This window comes from Tympanuchus pallidicinctus, unplaced genomic scaffold (genome assembly GCF_026119805.1).
Source record: "Tympanuchus pallidicinctus isolate F22 unplaced genomic scaffold, pur_lepc_1.0 scaffold30, whole genome shotgun sequence".
NCBI classification, from domain to species: Eukaryota; Metazoa; Chordata; class Aves; order Galliformes; family Phasianidae; genus Tympanuchus; species Tympanuchus pallidicinctus.
This window is the reverse complement of record NW_026294748.1, coordinates 3,311,127-3,327,453: the sequence shown is the minus strand read 5'-3', so window position 1 is coordinate 3,327,453 and position 16,327 is coordinate 3,311,127. Positions and strand designations below refer to the sequence as shown.

The window sequence follows — 16,327 nt, the reverse complement described above, 5'->3', positions numbered from 1 at the left end:
TCGCTGTATAAACCTGGCCAACCACTACCTGAATTAAGTGCCAGCCTCCCTCAAAAAGCCTCACTCCCCTGCATTCGAAAGCCTGAGCTCTGGCTGTGAGAGACTAAAATCAGTTAAGTCCTCTGAAACCCTCTGATGGCTGCTTCTATAGCAGTATTGCTCTAAGGCACAGTAAGTGCTCTGTTGCAAGGTGAATCTGTGCAAGGGGCTTAGCAGCCGAAAGCATGCTGCATGTAAGCCTGCTGACAGCCTAGTGAACTGGAGCTCTGTGAAATGGGATGGTTTACAGCAATGCCAAAGGTTCCAGCCTGCCCCCCACCTCTGCATCCCTCAAGCTGTGATAGTCTGAATATCCCAATGCTCCCAGAGGATGCAGGGCTGATAGGGTGACCATTGCTGAAGGCCTCCAAGAGAAATACAGTTTCACAACTGAGCCCTCTGCTCTTGGGAACTGGCAGAAAAGCAGAGCAAGGAGTCTGCCCTGCATCACAGATAAGGGCGAAGAGACACATTAGAACCTCTCCTCCTCCTCCTGTTCCTGAGCATCACGAGTTGGTGACGCAGCCATATGAGGTCTGTCAGAACTCCTCTGCATTCAGAGATATGCAAGGCACAGCAGGGTTTCACCTAACAATAAAGCACTAGTCCAGTAGAGACAGAACTGATAAGGAAATTGAGATGTGAGATCCAAATCCTGCTTCACCCTGCTGTTACATCTGGTGTAAGATCACTCCTTTCCTTGTGAAGTTCCACTACTGATCTGCATGGATGCTCTCATGCTAAAAGCTTAGAGCTGACTGAGTTTTCAAAAGGGCAACAGGCAGATACCTTTGTGCCACAGCAGCCTGGTACAGAGCGCCAAATTTTAAGAAGAATGATGGGACTCTGTACTCTACCTACTGTCTGTACAAAAGCTGTGATATCAATCAAATTGCCTCTCACCAGCAGCCACCAGCTAACACAGAGAGGCAGGATGTGTTACATTACTATAGGAAGCATGAAATCACCCTGCTCTCAAGTTTGCCAATTGCTCTGAACTCTTTGAAGCTTCATACTGCCATGCTGAGCAGTGGCATCAACTGAGCACGTGGGCACTAGAAAGCCAGTTCATCCTCTCAGGTCTCCTCCTGGTTGCTGGCCCCAGGCAGGCAGAGGAGCTGCCTGTGCTTCCACATCCCTCTGTCCTGAAGGAGGAAGCATAGGGTGGATTCCCCTTGCTTCAAAAACCACAAAGTGCTCTCAAGATCAGTCTCCTTAAGATTAAGACAGTAAGAATGGAAAACAAAACACATCCTTATCTTCACTGACAGAACACCAGGATTTCAGGGAAAAGGGATGAAAGCTTTCCTCCCAAACTGCTTACCCCTCTACAGGGCAGAACCACTGAGCTGGCACCCAGGTGCAAAAGCAGCTTCTCAGCTAAACACAGAAAGAAGAAATTCATCTTATTCCATGTGCTTGGTAGCAGCCTGCCTTATCCACCAGAGCAGCTTCAAGCACACTGTAATTAACAACAGCCCATCTTCAAAGGAAGGAACAATGCTGGCGCATGAGGAACAGGGCAGCTGCTATTTCCATTCACAATAGCTCTGCTGACAGCAGCAAATCTGGCAGCCCAAGTGGAGGAGAGCTGCTCTTACACTGCTCTGCTTGTCTTCTGCAGCTCAGAATCAGTGCTGGGCCCAGCAATCAGCAGCAAGGAGTTGAGGAGGAGGGTTCAGGGAGGATAGGAGCTCTGACTAAACGTTAACCATCTTTCCTGTGTGACAAAGGAGCTTTGTGCCATTCTGGTTAAGCTTCTACAAAGTTAGTCCATTTAACATCAAGTCCAACTGAATCAGCAGAGTTAATGGATGTCAACTTCTCCTCACGTAAAGGGGAAAAAGGACATGGGATAGGAAGGTGCAGCATAAGCAAGTCCTGAGTATGCTATGAAACACTGAATTTCTCCTAGCTTCTTAAACAGATCCCCTTAAAATACAACATTGGCACTAACAAAAGACGTCTGTCCTCCCTCCAATCTTTCCACAACTTCCTGCAAACTCAAATGGCAGAATTTCTTCAGCTTGTCTCATTCTTAAGCTGTTCTCTAATCCTTCTGCAAGTCCTCAATTTTGATCCATTGAGGAAACTCTTATTAAATTATGCAAAGGTAAAACAAGCCCCACAGCCCCAGAATTACCAGAATAAGTTACTGCACAGAGTAGGGGGCTAATTAAGATGGAGGGCATAAAAATCTGGGGCATTTTAGAAGTAGCTTTTCTCATTTCTTCCATTTTTATTAGTAAGACCCATAAGAAGTGAACTGCTGCTTTTCTCCCAGATCTGTGCCCTATTGTTCTCCATCCCCATATCTCCCACATTTATGCCTCCACTTTAGCATTTTGTCCCCTTAGATTACATACAAGGTTGAGGACTGATTTGCCCCCCAGCTCAGTAGCCTAAACTCTTCATTAAAGTATCTCTATGCCCTAAAACCGATAGGCACCTCAATGCCACAAGGAAGAACAAGTCCTTGGTTCAAGCACAAGCAGGCTCATGACCTTAGACTTAATCCAGAGCTCAAGGCAACTTACATAGTTCCCTAATCATTGTCACAAGACAAGGATATGTATATGTATACATCAAGGTCTCCAGCTGTCTCCATCCCAACCCTACCCACTCCAAATTACTTTAAGTTGCTTGTGAGAACAACTATTTGGACATCAACTCAGCTCTACCACTTCGTACTCCTATGGTTGTGGTGCCTCAGTACCTCAGCAACTCACCAGCTTAATCCAACATCTCTTATCCATCTCCTGTGAGGTAAGAAAATCTTCCTCCTTATTTCATAGGCAGCATCACTGAAGTGATTCATCCAAACTCACCCAGGATCAGAGAGCAGGGAGTTGAGCTCCAAGCTCAGGCAAAAACTAAGTCTTCCTAGCTTCACTTTTCCCTTCCATAACTCCAGAAAATACCCACATATTTACCATAAAAATCAAATCTGTACAGGCTCCCTCCCAGCATTAGCAACCAGACATGATGCACATAACAACTTACATGATTTTGCAGAAGGAAAGCTTTTTCCTCAGAGAAGACACATGCAGGTGACAGACCTGCCTCACTGCTGTGCTGCAGGACACCTTTTCAGGGTGTGGGTTCTGGACCATGGCTGTACTTCACAATTCACCAGCTGACAGACCGCTCACAACTCAAGAAATGGAGCCATTAGCTGACACTGAGCGCATCTGCCAGCAGAGCAAACACTGAGTCTTCTCTGGAAGAGCCCAGGGGTTGGAGCACGATCCTTGGAATCCCATCACTGAGCAGTTAACTCCACGAGCAGCATTCCCTTGTACCATAATTCACAGTAAGAGCATGCAGGCTAAGATCTTGCTTATGCCTAGTCCACATATCAGTTATCTTCACCTATGCATTTCTCTCCATTTTTATTTTAAATCCCGCAGTCCACATAGCAACTCAGCATCCTTTCATTTTGGCTGGAGTAGCTTCTTTCAGCCCTTTTCCAGGCAAACTGTTGTGGATGCTGTGGATGCTCTCTCTCTGCTCCTTGCAGTGCACCTGCCTGTGATGCCAGAGGCAGCACGCCAAGAGAAGGTGCGCACTACAAGACTTCTTGTTCTTCCCTCTTCTGCCCTTCTCTTCAGCTTTTGTCAACACTTACAGGACTTATGAAACCTCTTAGGTATTTTTAGTTAGAGCTCCTATATCATCAATTAAACAAGCAGACACAGCTGCCTGTAGGCCTTCACCAGTGTAACACAGAGAAGACGTGAAAGCTCATGGATGGAGGACCTTTGTTAGTGTTCAAGACCAGCACCTTAAAGAGTCTGGTAGATTCACAGTCCTTCAGAAACAACCTTCAACTTTGCTAATAGGAATAATAGGTAGAAAGCTCTTGATAGTTTTGCTAGCTGAATTCACACCCAGCTTCGCATTTTACAAGAAACGCTAAAGTTATCTCAAAATCATTTATAAAGTGACTTGAGCAAGAGTCTCTGCTATCCAAAGGGAAGCAGCAGCAGTGAAGCTGTTACTTTGTGAAGTGTAGCCATATGGGTCATTTTAGGATCAGTATTCTTCTGTGAAAGCAAAACTGACTTGAAATTAAACCCAGGCTGCAAGAACGTTGTAGGCTCACCATCACTCTGGTCTGATATCTGGCAGCACTCCATCAAACATGCATCTCCTCCAGCCACAAAGATGCTCTCAACACCAGGCTAAGGGCTCTGGTTTAATCTACATATGAAACCTGGGAACGATTTGGAAGTGCCTCTTCTTTCCACGCCCAGAAAACCCCCATCTGAGTGTTAAGGAAGCCTAACTCTACTAAACCTATGAAATCCCAGACCAGTTAGTACAGCAGCATACAATATAATATAGAAAGCCCAGGTATAATCTAAGTACCAGCTGCTTTGCTGTCAGATTCTTTATTTACCAATTGCAAACACTGCTCCCCACCAGTCAATTATGCCAGGCTCCAGAGCACCAGAGAGACTGATAATTGGAGGGAAGCATATGGAGGAGAAGGTCAACTGCGACTACCAAGTACTAATTCAGAGTCAAATTCTGCTGGGATATTAATTAGCTCTCCAGGGTTGGGATGTTCTCTCAAGTGAGAGATTCCTCAGATGCTTCCTTAGCTGATACTCAGTCCTTACTCAATCCATTGGTCTTTGACATCAGTGGGGAATCTCAGTTCACAAAGAGTTTGCCCTCCTACAGTCAGAAAAAAAGGGCCTTTGGCCTCAAGGATAGCTTGGGTGGGTAACTGAGTAACAGAGCAGGAGCACAGCTCTTCTGACTGCACACATCGAGCACAAGCCACATTCAGATGCTTCTCATGAAGCACTATGCAGCAGCAGAAAGGCGCCTCTCCCCAGCTCCCAGCATATGCACTCCAGTCAGTTTTGCTGTGATCCACAATGGCAACATTAAAGAAAAATGCAACACAGTCACAGCATAAAAAATAGTAGAATCTAAAACCTAGACCAGGGTGTTATTAGGGAAAGAACCTGCAGGAGCCAACCCAGGACAGAAAGGCTCAGGCACAGAAGGAAACAAAGCACTTTCAGACTCACAAGATGAACTACAAGATACAGCAAAACCCTTAATCATAGGGCTCTGGGCAGAGTAACAATAATAAATCACACACCAAAATAAGCATTCATTTTTCAACAGCTTCCGTGCCAGTGCTGCAGCTTAAAGCAGTCATAAATCAACCCTAAGCACAAGAAACTTTTCTTCTTGAACATCATAGCTGCTACAAATGAGCTCAGATCACAGAACTGTTTGAGTTGGAAGGGACCCTCAAAAAGGCCACCAGTGCTCAGAGCTGACCTTCGCTGTTGCAGGGATGGGACATCCCTGCCTCTCTGGGCAACCTGTGCCAGTGCCTCACCACCCTCATTGCAAAAAATACCCAAGAACTGTCCCAACACAAAACAAGTAGAATAAAACAGCCAACGTTCATGTTATGCTGAAGAATTACATATGAAATTTCACTTGTGCATTTTCAAGGATCAGAGTTGCTTGCGATGCATTTGTCTCAAATGTTCTGCTATTAACTACATGAAAATGCATCTTTTCAGACATCGCTAAGACCTGTTAAATCACATTTAAAAATGCAAGTGAATTTTTTTTTTTTTTTGCTAGATAACTCCAAGAACAAACTTAAGTGAGGTCTCAACCAGCCTGGCCCATCAGGATTGGTTGCAGAAATCCCCTGCAGTTCAGCTGCTGCCAGCCCTACCTGTCGTCACGTGTGTGAGGGCTCAAGAATCGGGACGAGTCGTCATCGTGGCTGCTCTGCTGGCTGCTCTGCTGGCTGCTGCAATAGAAGACAAGCAATTAAGACAGATTTCCCCATTAGACACTTCAAGTTTTAAAGCTAGATCAAAAACACCGCAAGGTTCATCCTTCATCTCACTGGGGTTGCAAAGAGAAACCAAGGAAGTTCCTATCTGATGTACACCAGGCACGAGTGGTTTAAAGCCTCTTCATCTCATCTAGTAAAGCTTCCCTAAGTACTTTTGGAGATACAGAAGTAACACTGCACGTTTCATCACACCACCCGAAAATGGTTTCATACAGCCTAACGTTCAACTACCAGCCTGCTGTGTGTTCACAGCCCCTGTGAGCTGTGTGCCCGTGTCTGGGCAGCAAGGCAGCCGTGGAAGGGAGCCCCAGCTCAGGGGGCAGCAGCGACCGCTGCGTTTTGGTGGAGAACTGCAAGTTGAGCCCACAAGATGTCACTCTTCCCCTGTAAACGGGTCGGGGGGTTCTGTAGTGTTTTGTGGATTTGCTTTTTTTTGTGTGTGTGTTATTAGTTTGTTTTTGTAACAGCACTGTATGGAGTTGGTCTGATTCTCTACTAGCAGCCCCCATTAGCACCAAGGCCTCAGAGCTCCTGCTGCTCATTTCTATAGCTTGTTTCTTATCAAAGCTTCCCTTCCAAGCCCTGAAGAGGGTCCGATTCTGCCTTCAGACAACAGGCTGCAGCACAAAGAGCAGTTATCCCTGGGCTAGATTTCCTCTGCCAAGCTTGGGAACCCACCTGTGAGCCAGGGCAGCACAGCCCTACCACAAACTGCGCAGTGCCACCCAGGACCTGGTGCTTTTCCCTGACACCAGGAGCTAGAAAATGCATCATCTGCCACCTATAACTACATGCTCTGGTACTAGACATCATTTCTTCAGCAATTCTGTACAATAAGTGGCTCAACGAGCCCCCCTACTGATTTTAGGAATCGAAACCCCTCAAATCTGTCCGCTTCCATACAGTGAAAAAAATCATTATTCTTAAGGTAGAAAGAACAACAAGAAAAACCAATCATTTGTGAAATCCTTGAGCAGAAATTGGTCTTTGAGATCGGACTTGGGATAAAAAGGTTACCCAAATTCGTGATGTTTGGCTGGAGGTTTAAACTGGGTGCTTACATACACACAAATGCACGCATTTCCATCTGTATGGTGGGGGGAGCATCAGATCTATACACAACCTCTTAATCCCACAAAGAGCACTTTCCTCGTTTCCCCAATGCACACAATGTGGTTTTTCCATCAGAGCCAAGGCAGGTAAACATTATGGCACACAGCAAGAGGGGAGAGACTGCACTTGCTGTTCCCACACCCACATACTCCATTCTTCTTTTCCCGTGCATCTCATAGCAGAAAGGACAACTCAAGAACAAGAACTCTTTATTGGCTTCAAGCTATGAAGCAGCTTCTTACCAAGAACCATAACCAAGAGTGTTGTCTAAACCAAGGGGTAGTTTTTTAGAAAGCCAACACTGGGTTATTACAGCACTGGGTGCATGGGGATCTCTCCACAAAGCACACCTCAGAGTTCAATGGCCCTCATTATATACATTTCACATACAAATATCCATACAATTCCCACAGAATTCCCCATTCTGTACTCATTAAGTCCAACACTGCACCCTTATCTGTCACTCAAAAGATTCTTGCAAGGATGTTGAGATACACAGACAGCTCTTTAGGCCCTCTGTATCTATGGTTGCTCTTTGGGTCTCCTGTCTCACACCAACAGCTCTGCTCTCACCTGCATGGTGAATGGAGCACCCAGGGGTCTATTTTCTTTGAGTAACAACAAAATTGTTTACGTCTTTTAGCATCCAGCTGGGTGACAACAATATATCCTAAATCAGAAAGAAAACCTCTTCCCTGTACTTCTGACCTTAACTATGGCTGACTGAACTACATACATTGGAAAGAGTGCAAGAGAAGACAGAATTCCACTCTAAACTCCAAGGAAGTATCATCACCCTTTTGAAATTAAATTCATGGCAGGGATCACATCCATAGCTTCTTAATCATAAATGAAAATCTTATCACAAACCTTTGCCACATCCATTTCTATTAAGCAGGCAGTGGTACTTACCAGAAAGAGAAGTCCAATATAGCACAGCCCAACTACCACTCCTGCAATGCTGGCAGTCCCTGCTGAAGGTTTACTACAGTCATACAAGGTGTACCTTTGACCCTTCCATGCTCATTCACACAGCTCAAGAAGTCCCTCCGATCAAGGTTTAAAGTTTAATGGAATAGAGGTATTGTGACACCTTGCCCTCTTGTCACTGGTCAATGCTCAAGACAAGAAATTCAAGAAACTCAGTGTGGGAGAGGAACAAAAAAACAAAAATCAGTTCCTTCCCCTCTTACCTACTTCATTGCAACAGGGTTTGGCATGGAAGTTTTCCATTCAAGTTTGGGAGCCCTTCACATGAAGAGAAAGTCATTTAAGCATTCTGAATATTATAAAGTGCAGCTATAGAATTCCCTAAGAAGTACAGAGTGGCTGAAATGCAGAGCTATTGTTTTATTATTATTATATTTCAGTCCATTGCAAACTGACCTGCTTTTAAGGTGAGTGTTCCTCCGAGACAGTGGAACAACAAATTGCTGCTGTGATATTAAACATGATTATGAGGAGACTGAACAGCATTGAGAAGTAATATAAGGGGAAAGCTTTATACACAGACATTGCAATTTTATACTAGAAGTGGTTAAAGGTCTTAGGAAATCAGCAAACAGCTTCTCATTTCATTCCGAGGCACTGCAATGTTACAACTAGAATTCATAAAGTTGTTTCTCAAACCCCACACCAACACTGAGGCTCCAAACATCATCTAAAACTCTTCAGTACCTTCTCAAGCAATAAGATGAACCATGTCTCTTAATGGTTAAATCTGCAGAGCCCACTTCCACTGCTCCTCCATCTCACCATTCCTTTACTTCCCACAAAGCAAGCTTGGCTGCCTGGACAATTTCCTTAAGTCCAAAATATTCTTTTCTTTCCACCATCTTTGAAACAGATGCTCTGGTGGAACAGAACCCACTTCATTCAAATCTTGAGACCAAAAACAGTTTTAAACCACTTGCAAGATTTTCTTTCTACCAGGATGACAAGCAACAGACAGGGAGCACTGGTGAGAAGCTTCCTGCATCACCTAAGGAATCATTCAGTTACCCATACAGGCCTCTCGGAGTAATCCTGCTGTCTGGACCATCATGTTTTCAGGTCATGTCATCAGCCAAAGGAAAAGCCCTGTCAGAAAACAGCTTCTTCCCACTGTTTCAGTGGTGTAGGCAGTGCTGGGCTCCTACATACACTCCCTTCTGTTTAACAAACAGCTGCTGGTTGACTCTCACTATCAACCACCAGTTTGCAGACAGTAAACAACCATAAAAATTATACAGGCTACTAAAAACTACCCGGTGTCCTAAAATATTTTATAGAATGGAGTTTATTCACTCAGATGCTCACGGTCAGAGCTGCTGCTGTGGCTCAGGGCTGTAAGCAGTGCGTGCATCAGTGCAACACATCAGCTGGAGCACAGCTTGCTCTCAGCTAGCAGCTCTCTCTGGAGAGCCCTGTGGAAATCCGGCCATGTGATGGGGTACAGGCTGCTGGATTCCAAGATTATAATAATTAATTGCTGCACAGTATTCCCTTCTGCTTTTAAACAGTGAAGTGACAACCAGTACCTGTTGCAAAGAGCCACACACTCTGAAACAGCAGCAAGAAAGAGCTGAGTTATTAGGAATCCAGTGGCTCAGTGCACAGTGACCAAAACCATGTCAGGTTTTTCCCCTCTGGACTGGAAAGGGAAAAATACCATTTGAAAACATCATGTGTTTTCCATTGTAAAGGGGCAGATTTGAAGCCTGCCACATTTGAAGGAAGGAGGTGCCATGCTGGCATTGGTATGCTAATGCCAACTAATCCATCAACTGCTGGCTTTTTTCCATTCAGCACTTCAAAAACATAACCAAGGTTAAGGCACAGATGCCTTTGTGAAGATGAGTAAGAAGTCGCTCAGCACAGCCATGCAAATACCACATGTACACAGATTTACTGCTTTATTACTGTTTTTTTTTTTTAATTATTATTTTTTATTTCCTGAACACATCTACAAAGAACCCCATCACACCTCTGCCTCAATCACTCACTATTGCTAAGCCCCAGTTCAAGTCCTTAAGTGAAATTCGGAACTGAAAAGCTGTTCTCAGGTGAAATTCAGAACTTAATTTTGTGAATCTGACACTTCAGTTTCCACCCCATGCATTGCCCTTCCCATCTTCCCAACACCATCACCTGTATCACTCCCTACATCACCACAGGTAGGTGAAAGAAGTCAGTAATATTCCTCAGCCAAGAAATGTTTTCCAAGGCTGCTTTTCTGAGAGGGATTATTGAGGTTTTATGGCATGAGTTCACTTCCCTGAAATTTAAAAAAAGAAATGACTGGAAGCCAGAGCTTGCCAAAGGGAATTTCTGCAAGAAGAGTTACTGCATGCTCGGAGGGGAAAACAGTCCCCACATTCAGGCATAAAGCCATAGTCTGAAGGGAAAGACAAGTTAGCCCACACTAAGCTAGCATGAAGATTAATGAAGTGCTAACTTCCTACAGAGAAAGCACGCTGTATTTTTCAGGCCCTTCATGACAGGTACATTGTTCCCCTCAGACACTAAAAGCAGAGTGAACGACACTGCATGATGCAGGCACCAACCACACCTGCACAGTTCGATAAGGTAAAGCTTTTCCTTCATGTCTATGCAATAACTCACTGGGCATCCACTCTGCTGCATTGACAAGCCCTTGGGAGTCTTGGAATGATCTGTCCCCTGCTTTTGAGCCAAAGAACAGAGTAACTTTCAGGTCTGGAAAGAAGCCAGGAGTTGAATTCAGACATCTTGACACACATCCACGGTGTCCATCCTCCCCTCCCTGACCCAATGCCAGCAAGTGAATGAAGAGCTCCAGAAACAATCTCAGGGGAAAGATTTGACCCATCATCACAGAAACAACCCAACAACAAGAAAACCCACACCAGCAAGGGTTCAGCATCACCACTCCCTGTCCAGGTTGAGATTCACTGTCCTTTCTCCTGAAGGTCTCTGCAGGACACCCCGCAGCAGTCAGTCCCACCACCCAATCCTTAAGCACAGTTTCCCCCACTCAGATGAGTTCTTTTCACTTGACCTGCACTGTCTAGAAAAGATACAGGGAAGGCCACAACAAAGGACTGCAATGTCATTTCCAACATCCCCACTGTTTGCACATACAGCGGTACCATCTGATCCACCATCACCAAGCCCAACCCATCGTATTACCCATTCCAACCACTGGGTGAGGACAAAGTGCTCTGGAGAGCCACACCAAAAGCTCAGCAGGCCCTACCCACTGCCAGGGGCTGTTTGGGGAGCAGGGAATGGAGATGGCCACCAACCTACCTGCTCTCACTGCACTCCTTCTTCTCTCTGACACGCAGCCACTTCCGCAGAAGGAAGCGCTTGCGGCGCGGGGAGGCACTGGGTGTGGAACAGTTGGACCAGGGAGTGTCCTCATCACTGGAGGGAGTGATCTCAATGGATGGGAGCTGCAGGTATTCCTTGCTGGAGGAAGGAGAATCCTGATAACTGCCGGCCTCCAGGCTCTGCTCCTGCACATTCTTCATCCGCCTCATCTTGAAGCGCTTCCTGCGCAGGGTGGGGGTGGATGAGCTGGACCAGGCACGGCTGCCCTCCACCACCTGCTGCTCTGGGACTTGCAGGGCAGGGAGCTGCAGGGTTTCTGTCATATTGGCAGCTGGCATCAGGTGCCCTTTCTCCTTCTGCTCCCACCCCCAAGGCACGCTAGCTCTGATCTCAGTGAAAGCCACACCACAAAGCCACAAGTCGCCTTTCTGCTCCCTCACCCAGTCCAGCACCAGCCCTCCCTCTCACGCAGGCAATCTCGTGTTCCTCAGGTGCTTTCATTTAACGAGCAGGGGGTGGGGAGGGGGGGTTGTTCAGGACCGACATGCCACAAGGAAAGCCAGTTTCAAGTTTCTTTTGTCCTTCCCCTCTCCACCAAACAAGGTTCTTCCCCTCCTGGTCTCTGAAAGCAGCAGGTTTAGCACCAGGACTTGCTTGCAAAAGCTTGGCTCACTTTCAGATTCCCTTCCTCCCCCCCTCTCCCCTCCTTTTTTGCTTTCTGTCCTCTTTGCCTAAAGTTGGTTCATAAACTCTCCTGGTGCTGTGCTGGAAAACTCAGCTGTGGTCTTCTTAAGAGACGAAGAAAGCATGGAGCGACGTGGAGCTGTGAGGAGGTCAGAGAGAGAGACAAAGAAGGAGGGAAGAAATGATACTAGATAATATCAGGAGGAGGAGGAGCAGCAGCAGCATGTTCTTTTTCTGTAGCAGATAAGACATGTGCAGGCAGCTGCTCCAAGCATCACCGCACTCATAATCCCAATGGACAGGGTTTATATTACCAAATATGCTGCTGCTGCAAATCAACTGAATGACAAGGGTACGAAGGAATAATAACTTTCTGTAGAAGCCAATTGGACAGGCTTTCCCCTCGTCCCACCTTCCTGCTTGGACAGCCCACCCTGTGCAGGGAGGGAGCAAGCACACTCAGGCTTGCACAGCCTTTTTGCAAGGCGAGGATTTGTTGTCCCCATTGATTGCTCACAGAAAGGGCAGCGAAGGAGAGGGACTGAGGAGAAGCTTCAGAGGCAGTGGCAGCAAGTGGCACCAGAACTGGGAGGCTGGCTGGTTTTCTAATTCAGATCCATGTGGGTGTAAGCTGACAAAAGGGAGCCGTTGTAGGGCGATGCTGCTTCCAAAATGGCACAGTGGGTGATGAATGGTCTCAAGGTTCAGGAACAAAGACACCACAAAGACAATGTGCAGGACAGATTCAGACCAGGATAAACATACATGCTATGTGGAAGATTCGAGTATGCTAAGGAGGCAAAAACAGGGATCATGCACTGGGAGGAACAGCAGCATTGGGACCAGCCTTGCAAAATTCTGCTAATGAAACCAAATCAGTAAGAACAAACACCACAAGTGATTCACCATTCAGATCCCCTGGATCACCTATTATTCAAAAGCTCCTGGATGAAACTGCATCAAGATGGATTTTTAGGTGAGAGCGATAGAACTTAAGGAGAGCAACTACAATTCAGCTGCATGAATTCTAAGCATGCTGTCAGAAAAAAAATACCCCAGTTAATCTGGCACAGCTTTAATTTTCACTCAACAGCTGGAACCTTTAAAAAACACACTGATTTCAGGTTAAAAAAAATATTTCTGTTGACCCAAACCAAAACATTTTGCTTTGCATGAGCTGCCTCAAAGTTTTGCTTGAAAATAAACCTCACATGAACCTGGAACATCAGAAACTGTGGAATCTGGGACAGACCTAACTGAACATGTCAAAAAAGGGAAGATTTAGAATGTCAGGAGCAAAAGGGGGAAGAATCCCTAAATCCTACTTTGTAGCACTGCCTTTTTTGTGCTCTGCTTCTCCTTTAAGTTACTAGCTTGAGCCAAGCTTGAAATCGACATCCAGAATTTTGGCCACTTGGGTACCAATATGCCAAGCACGATCAGAACATCTTCCACAAACATCCCGTTTAAATTAAAAATCTGCAGGGAATAAAAGAGTTAAATCTGAGACTCAAATAGGGAGCAACCTGCAATCAAGTACTCCAGCCACCTGCTGCCACCTGTACATACAGAACATTATCAACCAGCTGTTAACTCACAGAAAACCCCCTTTCAGTGCATGGCCACACACCTGTGTCCAAAAGCACAAAATCATTGCTAAATCTTAACCAAGAGCAAATAACTGCAACTGGGGGGGGAAAAAATCTTTCCTGCTTTATTCCTCAGATAAAGAAAAGATGGTAAGAACAGAAAGTGTTTTACCCTTAAATCTCACCCACATCCCATCCTCTAGAAGTACTTCCATTCCTCTCCAATGCAGCAAGCAGATGAGCAGCCCTTTGCAGGCCATCCCAAAGAAGTTTTGTCCCATACACTGAGCTTGATTTCCAGTGGAATATTTAATCCAGTAAGCAAGATTTTAATACTTATTCACAGCTACTTCAGCAATTAACAGGGTCAAAATGTTTGCAGTTTTGCATGCTTTCTTGCTTTAGTAATAATTCACACAGCTTATGTTGCTGACCCTCAAAACCCCTACAAATGACAAATTAGTCAACCAGACTCGCACTGTATTAATTTGGACCATTGCTTGGAACTGCTTCTTTGGCAAGGCTGAACCCTCACACTGATCTGCTTGTTAATTCCAGCAGTTTCTGCACCCTCTGCCTCACTGAACCCCACTGGAAACCTCCTCAAATGGGATCCATCCCCACTCCGCTCACACACAAACACAAATAATCCCCTCTGGCAGTGCCAAGAGATCCTGGTCAGCACAGGGTACACGTACCCTTTAATTCCAAGTGCTTCACTGATTAGTAAGCAACACTTATTTGTTCTCAAGCATTCTCAGGACATTCTTATTGAGCAGAGAGGATGCCGGCCACCTGTCCAGTTCTCTAAGAGAAAAACAGGAGCTATGTAATAGGAGAGACCACTCCAGCACCTGACCCACAAAGTGAGACTTAACACCCAGGATCAAGTGCTATTTCTGTGCAAATCACAATGGCAGCACTATTTAACTGCTTCCACAAGAGCCTCTGCTGCTGGAGCAGGACTCTGCCCAGAGCGAGCACAGCAGCAAATGGCCGTCAGTCCTACAGCTTGATCAAGGAGATTGTGGATTACTGCTCATTTCCTACACAAGCATTCTGAACACGTTTCCAGTGTCTGTAGAAGAGGACTGATAAGATGAATAAAGAAAAACATCCCCAGGAAAACTAAAAGTCTCTTTCCTGAGTTGAGAACACGAACTAATGCCAGCCTGTATTCTTTGGCAAGAAGAATACCTCCTTCCCACATGTCTTAAACAAAACATCATCCCCAGCAGATGAATACAGCATGTCAGTGCTATGAAAAAGATAAATATATATCTGCATTTACCTTTCTATTTCAAGAGCTTTCTGCAAGAATAATCATACTAGTGACAGTACAGCATATCCCTACAGCAGGGCTGACTGTGACATCCTCTGGCCTTGGTGTTTAAATGAGACATTTTACATCTTAACAAATGCCAAACTTGTGGATACATGCAAGGAACACCTACCAGCTGACCATTCTTGACTTCAGTGCCCTACAAATCTGTCCCTTTAAGTCACAACACACCAGCCAGCAGTTGCTCCCATCTGAACACATGCAGTCAATTTTATTTTGGATACATGACATCAGATACTTGCATGTGTTGTTCTCTGAAACCCAGGCACTGCATTACAAGACAGATGCCACAAATTTCACAGGCTGCAGGGTGAGAAATGCCAGCAGCAGGCTGACCTCAGTGTATCACAAGGCAAGATGGAAGCAATCTTGTAGCCCAGTCACTCCCCAGTTCTCCCACCCCTGCTACAACATCCATTCAGGACATGCAGGCATCTCTTTCACAAGTGAGAAAGCAATTCTACACATTGTATAATGATCACCAATCCTAATTACTTGGGTTGAAGATCTCTGCACCTCTTCATTTCCTAAAATCACGCTGGGAAAGGAAAGGACTGCATTTTTCACCTTCCATTCCACATAGCCAAATAAGAATTACTTACAGTTTGACCAAAGGTAACGGAACAGTTTCCAGCCATATTTCCACTGGGCAAAAAATAAAACAGTGACTTTTGGATAAATTACATGAACTTCAGTGGCCAAAGACTTCAGCATGTCTCATCTCAGTCAGTAATTGTGCAGGCAGTACCAAGGCAGGGAAACCAATGTCTGTTACAATGGCCACAGAGCAATAGAAGGCATCATGTCCAATTTGATATGACAAGCTCTGCCACAAGAAATATTGCACTATGACTGCAGCCTGGATTATTTGCTGCTGGACTTCACATTTCCTAAGCCTTTACCTTGTGCCAGGGCTTTGTCTCATTACACCACATACCTCAATGTGAAGTGAAACACCTGGACTGCAAGTCAGCAAACTGACAGCCTTAGAAATTAAACAGTGGCACATACATCATCCTACCCCACGCAAAGCACAGCCCATATGTGCACTAGGTGCACTACCCATGGTTCACCTGATGCTGAAGTTCCATGCCCACCACTGCCTCCTTTGCCAGAAGCAGCCCACTTCTACCAGCAGCAGTAGAAATGAGCAATAACGTGGGTTGCAACAGGCTTAATTGCACTGTATGCCACCTCTCCCTAAAAGAATCACATCTATAGAACTTCTGGGAGTATTTTATTGCTTTATATACTGCTTGCAGGGGGTTGAAAGCAGTCTGATCCCCATGGTGCTTTCTGCTGAAAGTTACCTTGTACCCTTTTCTCTCTCACCTCCCAAAAGAAGCAATTCTAACAGCAACAGTAACTCTCAAAGACTCCTAGCTATTAATTGTTGCTAACACAGTATCACACAACTGGAAGCAT

The 16,327-nt window shown here is 45.4% G+C and overlaps 1 protein-coding gene across 8 annotated transcripts in view; it reads right to left on the bottom strand.

The window, feature by feature from the left end:
• GRAMD1B (GRAM domain containing 1B) overlaps positions 1 to 16,327 on the bottom strand; it is a 110,207-nt gene that overhangs the window by 70,234 nt on the left and 23,646 nt on the right. For 2 of the 8 annotated variants that reach the window (XM_052697023.1, XM_052697024.1), the window contains exons 1-2: positions 11,264 to 11,727; positions 5,756 to 5,833 (exon numbers count right to left, since the gene is read on the bottom strand). In XM_052697023.1, coding sequence (XP_052552983.1) covers positions 5,756 to 5,833; positions 11,264 to 11,625 — 440 coding nt within the window. In that variant the 5' untranslated portion in view covers positions 11,626 to 11,727. Of the gene's footprint in view, positions 1 to 5,755; positions 5,834 to 7,906; positions 8,021 to 11,263; positions 12,291 to 16,327 lie in introns of those variants that run through there. The other 6 variants (XM_052697035.1, XM_052697034.1, XM_052697027.1 and 3 more) reach the window with 6 other exon arrangements.